General features: G+C 39.6%; 1 protein-coding gene across 1 annotated transcript; it reads right to left on the bottom strand.

Annotated features, from left to right (window-relative positions):
• Nucleotides 1–36: 36 nt before the first annotated feature.
• gipc3 (GIPC PDZ domain containing family, member 3) lies at nt 37–11214 on the bottom strand. Its single transcript, XM_061078525.1, has 6 exons — nt 10921–11214; nt 7361–7546; nt 6852–7032; nt 3060–3169; nt 2583–2664; nt 37–973 (listed from the first exon to the last, which is right to left on the bottom strand). Exons 1-6 carry the CDS (start codon nt 11212–11214, stop codon nt 822–824), a joined length of 1005 nt encoding a protein of 334 aa, XP_060934508.1. The 3' UTR covers nt 37–821.
• Nucleotides 11215–11665: the final 451 nt, after the last annotated feature.

Below are 11665 nucleotides of genomic sequence, written 5' to 3' on the forward strand. Positions count from 1 at the left end.
TAATTACAATTTTAAACATCTTAAATGTGCCATACATTTTTCAAAGTGTGAAAACAAAACATCATCCTCAGACAAATACTGATGTAGAACAAGATGAGTCGAATTTCAATCAGCAATTCGTCATTTAACCTGCTTAAACCGTATGTGCAGCAAAGAATAGGACAACATACTTTATTCCCATTGTTTGATGCACCAGAAGACAAAACTCTCAAACTCCAATAGACAGTTTGATTCCCTTTGTTGACCAGTGAAGAGACAGGTAGAGATACTGAAATATAAAGACTGCAACAACCTGCTCTAGTATATTTACATCTTGTCTTTGAAAACAAATCAGAAATCCTTCCTCAGAAATCATGGCAAATGGGGGAAGAAGGGAAATGACCAAGAAGACCGTCATTTCTTCAGCCAATAAGAAACACATGGAGATCCAGGGAAATGCTTTACACGCACATCAGCTTAATTTTATAATTTGTTTTTGTTTTATTTTTATCATGGGAAATAACATACTCAGTTCCTGTTTGACATGATCTTGTGGAAAACTAAATTGCAGAGCATGCACTCTCTCACTTGACGTTCACTCTCAGATGATGATGCATTGTGAGATGACAGGTTTGGTTAAATGAATTACGTCATGCACGTCTGCACCTTTCAGCTAAAATCAGTAATTCACTTAGACAAAGTGTTTTTCAAGTTCTCATTTCACTGGGAAGACTTTGTTTTTTTCATGTGTATCTCTGTATTGTATACGCTGCTTTTTATGTAGAAGAAGAATAACATATTCTGACTTTAAAAAGATCCAAAACGTCTAAACCGTAAAATTTCTAAATTTTTCCGTTCTTCACGTCTCCGATAGCCCCCCACACGTCAAACAGGAAAACATCGGGGAAAGCAAAATCCCCAAGAACTGAGTCCAAGGCCTCTGCAAAGTCATCAGGGTTCTTCTTGTCTCTTCCTGCTTCCACGATGGTGGTTGCTACAGAAAGAAGGGGACAAAAATGTATACAATAATATAATGATATGACATTTCACAGGCAAATGAAGGTAAATGTTGGCTGTGAAGTTTATTTTCTTCCTCATCAGACAAATCCACAACATCAGTCACCAAAAAAACACTTAGAAGTCCTTTTGCTTGTAAATCATATGATATGATATAAGATTGTTAGATAAGTATTAAATCATGTGATTCCCAGGCCATAAACAGAGAAAAGGCCAGTTTATAGCTATCCAAAACTAAACCCTTTTAAGTTTTATATTTTTTATATAAATGTCAAACAATGGCCCTTTCACAAGACATTAAGTAAAATGAAAATACACAGTGCAATCCTCTTTATTAGAATCCACTCTAAATAATATCATTTTAATAGACTCAACAAACGCAGACGGTGACAGACACATTGACTGTTCCTGAGGAGCAACTTCAGTGATGTCAAATTGTACTTTCAGACGCCTTCCTTTGTTGGTAGGACTTAAAAATATTTACAATGCAGCTATTAATATATTTTGGTGTATGGTATACCAATGTATAGTAAATGTGTGGGAAACATTCTAATGAAGAGATGACCTTGAATACTACGCACATCCATTAAAAAAAATCATTAGATGTGACATAGGTTTAAATGGACTCATTCTGCATCTTAATGTGAAAATAGACATTTTCAAAATAAAACATATTGAAAAACATTTAAAACATGCTCAACAATGTTTGAATAAAGACATGTAATCATATTATTAATGCACATAATTTGAATCTCTCCTTTATCTATCAGTATTACCTCAGTTTATAAATAATAAACCCAAACATGACCTTAAAAGTACTTTGTAAACTAACAGGATTATAATTACATAAAAATATCTGAGTAAAAGGACGACTTGTGTTCCCCACATGATATATGTAGCTGAATTTTGGCAGAATTTGGACATTTTTTCAGGACTTATCTCTTAATAACTTTGCTTGGGAAAGGATGTGCAACCAAATATGTTTTTATAGGATCACTTCCTGGCAAACAACGGGGTGAAGGACACACTGAGAAATCATTAACCCATTTTATATGAGGTCTAAACATCCAAGGCCATTGACGTTGAAAGTCTGGCAAAGGGCAAAGCGTGTGTCCCACTCATAGTCTTTACATTCCTTTTCTTATAGCTTATATAAGTTGATCTTGTATTAGTAGGGATGTAAGCAAATGGGCCTCTAATTAAATATTTAAATTGATCTTTTATTGATCTTGACCTTGACAAAAAAAAAACTTATCTCAAGTATTTTTTCTGGAGCTGTCATCCTGTTTTTTTTTATGATTCTCCAGGTGGACTTTACTCCTTTGAGCATGAAACGAAACCAATGACATAAACATGACAACAGAGCAACTTCTTCAGAGAGATGTGGAGGAAAGTTCTGGAAAAAAGCTTTTCAACTGACCAGAAGTTGTGATGCTGTATATTTGTAAGCGTTGGGGCTGGACGTGATGGCAAATAAATTGTATTTTCAAAATTCTCGTGGTAAAATCTTAGATCTACTTTCCGCTGGCTCATTTCCTCACATCCAAAACAAAGATTCAACGCATAATGCTATGTGGTTGTCTTACCCAGCTCCAGGTCTCTGATGCCCATGTAGCTCTCCAGCAGGTCGTCCACTTTCTTGGTGGCCTGTTCCTCAAACTCATTTTGCTGGCAGCACCCAAAGGAAAAGTACAGATGTGTTACTGGAAATCCACCAGTGTTCACGCTCTAAATATGGTGATGGAAATTGTGAAGACGTGTTCTCATACCAAAACATTCAAGGCCGAAGAGTATCTCTGGCTATTGTTTATCCCGTGTCTTAGTGTTGTATAAACTTTATAGATAGCGAAAGTGTCAACGGTTGACTTTAAAATTAACATTTTATAAAGGTCACTTCTGGGTTAGCTGTTACTGATACTGTGTGACTGTTGGTTTGTGTGACTGGAGTCAAGTGGCTGTGTTCAGTTTATTTCACATCAGTTCTGGACTCAGTATTGTGTGAATATCTGGAGTGCATCAGGAAGCTGAAGCAGTCATGGTCGAGCAGAGCGTGTGAAACTCACGACTTCCTGGACCGTAGCAGCGCCTTTAGAGCGCAGACGCAGTGTCTCCCTTCCATTCCCCATCTTGCCCTCGTTTGACTTTGGCGCCCTGGTCCTCATTCCAATCATGTCTAACACATACAAACAGGATGACAGCATTTCCTCATATTAATAACACATCTTTAGCTTCTACAGATCAATTTCTTCACAGACTACTCAAAGACTTTATTCCTCTGAAAAGGCAAAACATTTGGAATCTGAAAAACTTTCATGAGTCCCGCAGGAAAAAGAAATGCTAATTTGCTAATAAGCAAATACTTCAGTGCTAACAGGATAAATTACGAATGTGAACGTGCTAAACTTGCCAACAGCAAGACTAGCAGGCATATAGCTCTTCTTTCAATGACAGGTTGAGTAATTGATAGTGTTTCACATGGAGTTATTTTGATCAAACACACTCTTGGGGTTTTTAAAATGCACATCTGTGGTCAGGGTCATACAGCTGTGGCCTTCCCCATTGATTCTAAAGAGGATTTCAACCCACTCCAGTGAAAGGTCAGAGGTCATGTATTGCTAATAGTTTTTGTGGTTAACATTCAGGAAATAACTCCATCTCCTGCTGGACACATTATATGATGTGAAAAAAACAAGAATGGCTCTGCAAGTTTGATTTGCACTACTTAGTGCTACGAACACAGGAAAGGCATGTGTTTTTGTCAAAAACAAATCTGTGGCCTCAACGTTGACTCACAAACAATTTGGTTCACGTCTCGAAATGTTAAAAATCCACTCTTATTTTGACCATTATTTGTGTGTCCTTTGTTTCTTGTGTTAAAATGTCTTTTTTGTTAAAGGTTCAGTGTGTAGGATTTAGTGGCATCTAGTGGCGAGGTTATGTATTGCAATCAAGTGAATACTCCTCACCTCAACCTTCCCCAAGGATGGACTTGAACATATATTTAAAAATGTGAAATGGTCTTTCTAGAGCCAGTGTTTGATATGTTTTCAGGTTCTGTTGATGGAGGCAACAACTATAAATCTTCATTTAATCTTATATGCAAAGTGTGGGTTGCTCTCACTCAGTTCCTCACACATTAGTGTCGTTGGCTGATATTTCTGGTATTCAAAGCACTAATGAAGTCCCAGCTCAGTAACATTCAGGATTCTAATTAGCGGAATAAATAATTTTACACATGCAAATCTAATCCATCTTAATCAGGTTTGGCAGCCAACCATATTGTATGTGTATCAGTCATTAAGAGATTCAATTTACTTAAGCACACCCAAAATAATTGGGATTGACAGGTTTAAATATACGGGGGGGTTTCGGCTCATCACTCATACCAGAGACTGAAGCGTTTCTCTTGTTCGGCTGTGGATAAAACCTCCATTTTTCTAAAGTCTGACCAATTTTGTTATTTCAACTGGACTGGTGCCTCTGCTCAATAACACACACATAAGATGTGACAAGTCCTCTGATTGCAAACTTCTGTTGATCTTGACATTTCTTTCTTCAAAACAAAACCTTAAAGTCGAAGTTGACGAGTTTGAACGTCTCCACGACAACAGAGAAAACACGATCTGCAGCCACGGCTGAAAGCTGCAGAACAAGAAGTAGAACTTGATTTGAGATTGTTTTATTAAGTACTATATTGTGTCTTGAAAATATTAAGTGTGGAAACATAAGATGCTGATTGTGAACAGGAAGTGAGTCTGTCGTCCATGGATTTGGCTTCCTGTCTGATAAGCGGGGGTTGTGGACAGGCCCCAGCCCATTTCTGCTGAATCCACTCAGAGGGCGGGCACTGCCGTCCTTCCTCTACACGTCCTCAACCAGATGAATAAATGAGACACTTCCTGTATTTTTGAAGGGAAAAACATTGCTTGGAAGGGAATGGAGTGAATGGCGACTTTATACGGGAGACACATCACGAGAAAAGGTTGTGAAAATGAAAGTGTGTTTTAGACTGAAGAATAATTTAGATAAAATACAATTAAATATAATTTGAATGGGTGACTGTAAAGCATGATGTACTTCAGATGTCTGCTGTGTCTGTGTGTGTGTGTGTGTGTTTGGTCCTGTATTAGTCATGTTGTGGGGACCTAAATCTCCATCACATTATGGGGACTGGTCAAAAAATGGATACATGTTCCTGTCTGTTGAGGATGCTGGATCATGGTTGTTTCTGTGAACCTTTGCTTTATTTCTTCTCTGACCGACTTTTGCCTGGAGTTTAATTGTTACCTAAAAATGAACCTTCAAATATTACAATGCATCACTGTGCAGTATCCAATTGTTTGAAGCACCTCGGTTTCTCCAATGGTTGTAATGTGATGAAAAGTCCCTCTTAGCTTTTTAAATTTTGTCTGTGTATGGTTTGCAGTAAAAACATATTTCAGTTACTGAATTAACAGTTTTGATTTCAAATAAACTGCATATTCACTCTTTGACAAAAACCAAGACCAAGAATTTAATTTACTTACAAGCAAAAAGACGGATGCTGTTTTTGTGTTTTCAAACGCTAAATATCTGCTTTTATAGTTTGTTTAATTTGATTATCAAAATCAAATCATAACCGAGCCATGCTTGTCCATGCGGAGCCACTTCTGAGCAACCCCAGTCATGCACAATGATGTTGGCTGAAGCTTAACAACCACTGGCATGATATTACCGGCCAATAGCCATTACTGTAAGTTAACAACTTTCCCAGGCTTTTTGGCAATTCGCCTGAACTGTGACTTTCCTGTCTTCCTGTTTGTGCTGATGAAAGGTGGACAACTTCCAAGGAGTGCTGAGATCCATCAACACTGAGGACAACAGAGTGAGGTGTCCTGATTAGTAGGAAATGAGCAGTTGGTTTTACAGAAAAAACTCTGGGGGCTTGTTTAGGCTGCCCATGAAACGATCTGATGTGCCAGCGTAAATCACAGCCAGCACACACCTCTGCTTCCTCTGAGTGCTGAGGATGGAGATGATGGGAGAAACAGAAATGCTTTTAGTCCTGGTTCCTTCATAACAAAGAGTCATGTTGGCTTTAATTCACCTAACCACTCGTGGATTTCCCTCTCAGGATGTGACACGTACAAGGTCCAGGATTCAGAAAGAATTGATACGAATGATATTATTGTGGGTTCATGTGGAGTAGGAATAATCGGAAAGATGAATCACCTCTGGGAAAATTGTGTGAACGCCATTTCAAGTGGGAACAACAACTTTTGGTCGTTTTTTTTCTATTGAATTACTGACGTCACCACTTAAAAACAATGGACTTCATTTTACATTATAATCAGCCGTAGAAAGTAGCTACTAATGGCAACTTGTCAAATATTGCACTTTTGTCCTTCCCAGACTGTTTAGCTAACACAGATCTTTTGTATGATTAACCTGCACAGTTTAAATTATTTCTATCCCTGTTCTCCCATCTTTGTTAAGAGCGTACAGATTTTTTCCATATTCCAAATTCAAAGCACATAAACACACCAAAGTCAGAACAGCGACTTTACAGCTCCCAAAGTCAGGAGGAGCTGTAAATCCACAGTTTGTTCCGGGGGGCATTTTAAGGGACTTTGGAGGCCCCAGGCAAAATGGACCTGCATACTTGTCATTGCAGTGGATGTAATCAACAGTTCTCAGGGGGCCACTCTCAGCTCAGGGACATAGCAGGTTGCCAGCTATAGTGACAATGAATACCTCACTGAACAGGCTCAGTGTCTATTAAAGCCGTAAGTTATGTAAATAATATTAAGGGGTTATGTCTGCCTGTTGACCACATGATTGTAACTCCTGGACAGCATGAATCATGTTCCACTCACCAAATGCCTTCTTGGGCCCGACCAGGCGCAGAGTGAAGGGGATACCCCTTGGCTGCTCTTTCAACATCTTGGCCACCTCGTAGTGTCGACAGCCCACAATGCTCTGGTCATTAATGGCCTCGATGTGGTCGCCGACGCACACACTCTTCAGCTGGTCTATAGTGCTGCCCTCTTTTATCCTCTGGCAAAAGAAACACATGGAAAATTCTCACATGGATGTCGATGCCCAGTCTGCAGCGCTTGTTTGATTGTTACAAACTAAACCATTAATGTTTTACGTGACTGTAAGTAAAGAATCATACCTCCAAGGCCATCTATTCATGAAGAGGGTTTACTTTTTAAAAGTTAAAAACACGAGATCAGAGATTTAAGACTGATCAAATGAGGATTAAGGCTATTTTCCCGAAGGTCATGCCTATTCTTTCCCAGACGTGTTTTCTACAGAATCGTACCCCGAATTCCTTGTAGCAATTTAAATCTATTGCTATTTGGGTCTTTCACACATTCACCTTAATGAAAGCGTATCCGGCTCCGTTGTCTGTAATGGTGAGGCCAAGTGCGTCTTCTGTCTTTGTCACCTCCACCTCCTTGGTTTCTCCTCGTACGTGAGCAAAGATGAAGTCCTCCAGTCCGATCTGTCCCCCCAGTAGTTTCTGCATGTCCACTTTATGAGAGTTGAGGGTGCAGAACAGGATCTGATGTGAGGAAACGGGATAACAACAATTAATGGTTTCTATTTTTGAAATCAGAATCCAATATCATTTAAACCTATGCAAAAGGAAATACTATAAAAACCTAATATAATATATAATATGAAAGATAAACTTAATTCTTCTGTAACACTGCAGCAACATTCTGCTGTTGCTTTGCAAAAAAAACAGTCTAGTGTTTAAACACTAGAGGGCAGTAGAGCCATGTGCTTTTTGTTGTTGTGGCCATTTTGTTATGAGTCATTATTGTGATTCCATAGTGTTTTTTATATTTCAGGATTAATATCAAAACCTTGACATTTTTATCAGCAAACAGACTAATTATATTCAGTTTCTTATATATTATATTATGAGTTGTATAATTGTGGTTTTCAAGGGGTAGTAATTGAATAGACCCAATAGATTGAGTCAGATGGCAAATAAACACTGAAGATAAAAAGCTTTTCTCCAATGACTTTAAGTCATTGATTCCGATCATCACTCTAACATGTAAACACAATATTTGCCAGTTATGTGTGAATACTGTGGGCCTGTGATCACATGTGATACTGTGGACTTGAGCCTTTGAATTGCCACACATTTTAGGTTTGTATAACTTAGGTTTGAGAACTGATTGTAAATTTAAATTAGCAATAATGACTCACGTCTTAAATGTGCTATAGTTGAAGTCCATCTTTAAGTGTATAATCTATAACGGGAATTCGAGATAACCTGAGTCACCTGTTATCTCATTTGGGGCAGTTCCTGAAAGACATTGCTCACAGTAACGATCTCGGCTACTTTGGAAAGTATGACTACAGTCCAAGGTCTTTGCTGGAATCTACCTGCAATGTAATTTTATGCTGCTGCTGCTGTTCTGTCCCCAGGAGGTCAAGGAGACTGCTCTGGTTCTCACTATCACCAACTAATTGTCTGGCATTTCTCATAGAAAGGTATCTGATATCTGTCTGGGTGCAGTTCAAGGCCTTTTAGATATGCTGCAGGTTATTAGATTAAAAAGTTCCGTATTGACATCTGTTTAAACAAATGCTGTTTGGTTTCTTACCTTAAGACCTTAAAGCTCTTTACACTTGCCTTGAAGACTACTAGCTGTTCAAGGCAAGTGTAAAGTGTACATAATATAAACAGTAAATGTAGACATACACTTAAATGAAAGCTAAGTCTGTTTTTTTAAAGATTTTGTCCACTGATGTATCTGCCACAATATCAGGCACCGACCGTTGCATTGCTTATTATTAATAGGAAACTTTCCAACTGGACCTATTCTTCCAGGCTGGTGGAGACAACTCTCTCAACTAGAATGGAACTCAGTAGAGCCCATACCTGTGCCAAGTCCCAACAGTCCCATAAAATTCAAACAAGATACACCAAACTTCACACACTCCCTAAATGTGCCTGATTATTTTCATCAATATCCGTGACTTAGTCTCTTGGAAGATTTAAAAAAAAAAAAAACATAACTCGCAACGTCATTGAATGAGGAAGTTTCCCAGACCCCCCCCCCCCTTTTATCCAAAGCTGCACCCAAATTTGATGGGTTCTTCGCTGACCAATTTCACAACATTCCACCAAGTTTTTGTGGTAATCCGTTCTGAATCATTTATGTAATCTTGCTCCAAACTAATCATAACCCACACAGATGGATACCAAGGACCTTCAGTTAACCACTTCTTTATCTTAAATCATCTTTTCATTCCCCTGTGGCACTGTAAATCATCAGAGGTAGGAGTGATAGCTTAATTACACAATGTAGATGAGATGTGTTTTTAATGTAGGGAAATGTCCTGTGTTAAGAAACATGTGGTAACTCTGTCCTCCTAAAATAGATGTTAAGTGCTTGGGATTGGAAACCTGCATAACGCAAGGAAAGCAGTGGAGCCATAAGATCTGTCACATGTCTGTTTGTTGCCCGATAAGATCATCAGGATTTGTGTCTGCATGAAATGTACAATGGTCTACATGTATCACGTCAACTCAGATTGTTTGTGTCCAGCAGGTAGTAATACACAGATAGGACAGACCTTCATGGCGGCCTTCACAACTCTACTGATAAGTGCTGAGTAAGGCCGATGCAGAATGTTACGTTGCTGTTGCTGAGTTTGTTACCATAACATACTAGAAAAAGCTTCAGAGCACCGGCCTATCATCAGCCATCCATTATCTATACCGCTTGTCTTTTAGGCGTCACAGGGTAGGAGGCTGGAGATAATCCCACCTGACATTGTGCGAGAGGTGGTGGTGTATTCTCGACAGCTTGCCAACATATCACATGGCCGACGTATAGAGACAAACAACCATTCACATTATGGTCAGTTTAGAATCTCTAATTACCCAAACCCCAATCTGCATGTCTGCATGAAGAAGCCAAGGAAATCCCACGAAAAAACAAAGAGAGAACATGCAAACATACAGAAAGACTCTGGCCGAACTGGGATTCAAACCAAGACGCTGCACCACCACTATCATTATGTGTAGGCCTGTTTAAAATGTTTAAAAAGGTTATAATATGTTTACAGGGAGTCTAACATTGAACTGAAACACAGACAATTGTTACAGCCCTACCTTGAGCTAGATTATTTGAACAGGGAATTACTCTTTACTACAGACATAGTGGGTCGGTAGATTTGAAATACAGCTCACTGACTGAAAATTGTTTATCAAATGTCTTTTCATATCTTGGCTTTGCAGGAGCTTTTTCCAGTCTTTGAAAATAGCTTCGGTGATTCCATCAGGGGTTTATCTAGGACTGGCCTTGGATGCTACAACCATGAGAAAAAGCTTGTGTGGGCATTTACCCGGCAGAGAGAATATTTGTTATATGAGACTATAGTAATATGTTGGATTCAGTAGTTTTTGGATGTACCCATATAGTCACTATCCCCGCCTCTGCTGTGACAACACTGAGTCAAAGAAGCATTGCTGACGTTTATGCTGATAATCATCATCATTATCAGATAATTTCCGAGGAATTAGGCAGACGTTGTTCAGACAGTTATTTGAATATATTTCCATCGATGTAAATGCATGTGTGAAACACCACTTGCTCTTTCACCTTATCTTGTTATTTGAGTTATTTTCAAAGCATTTGTTGTGTTTACTGATTATCTGGTCATTCGTTTCCATTATTGATCCTGGTCAATATGCAATAAGTGCAAAGTCTAGCAGACAGTAGTGAGGGCAAACAATATTCAATAGTGCATCATGAAACTGCCTAGAATGGAAACCCAACACCTATTTGCTACTGGCCTGCCAGACTAGAGAAGGAAGAGGAATACAACCACATCTTAAATTGTCAATTTCCATAACTGGAAATACCTAATCTGACAATGTCCACACAGATAGCTTGGTTTGCTTCGTACCTCTGAAGGTGAGATGTTGAACACGTCTGCAATCTTGGCATACAGCTCCTTGACATTAGTGAATCCATGGATGCGGCCTGTGGGACTTCCGTGAGCCAGCTGAGTGTGGAAGATGAGCCTCGGTCTCAGGTATTCTGGTGGCCCGGGTGGTGGTGGTGAAGGTGGAGGAAGTGGGGGCGCTGTGGGTTCCATGCACCCCTCGTTCCGGCTCTGGTTCGGGGCCTTCTGGTCCTCCATGGCTTCGGACCCTGCTGCCTTAGAGTCCTGCGGGCTCATAGTCTCCCCGTTCTGCATTAGCCCCAGCTCAGGTGCTCAGTCCTCTGGGAGGCCTGGTGCTGCACTGCTCTGGCAGGGAGAAAAACACAGTCCTTAGACCCGCTTAGCTGATCAACCAGCCACCCAGAGCTTTGTGGTGAAGAGCACAGATGAATTAGTGATGGCCGTAGCCTGGTAACAGTATCTGGAAGAGGCCAGCCAGACCCTACCAGGTAGAAACCCAATACGCTCTGAGTTGAGGATTGTATGTGTTACACCTGAGACTCTAGCTTGCTCATTCAAAGAGAGCACAAACAAACCACACAAGATGAAGGTCTCTTCATAAACATGGCACAGTTAAGAATCGAATTGCCTCAATCAGTCTGACGAACAGACAAACATTCCTGAATGTGTGAAACTACCTCTGAAGAGTGAATTGCCCAAAATGTCTGCAAAATAAACAGTGTGGGCTGTTCAGTGATGACCACAG

Source organism: Limanda limanda, chromosome 9, assembly GCF_963576545.1.
Source record: "Limanda limanda chromosome 9, fLimLim1.1, whole genome shotgun sequence".
In the NCBI taxonomy this organism is placed as follows: domain Eukaryota; kingdom Metazoa; phylum Chordata; class Actinopteri; order Pleuronectiformes; family Pleuronectidae; genus Limanda; species Limanda limanda.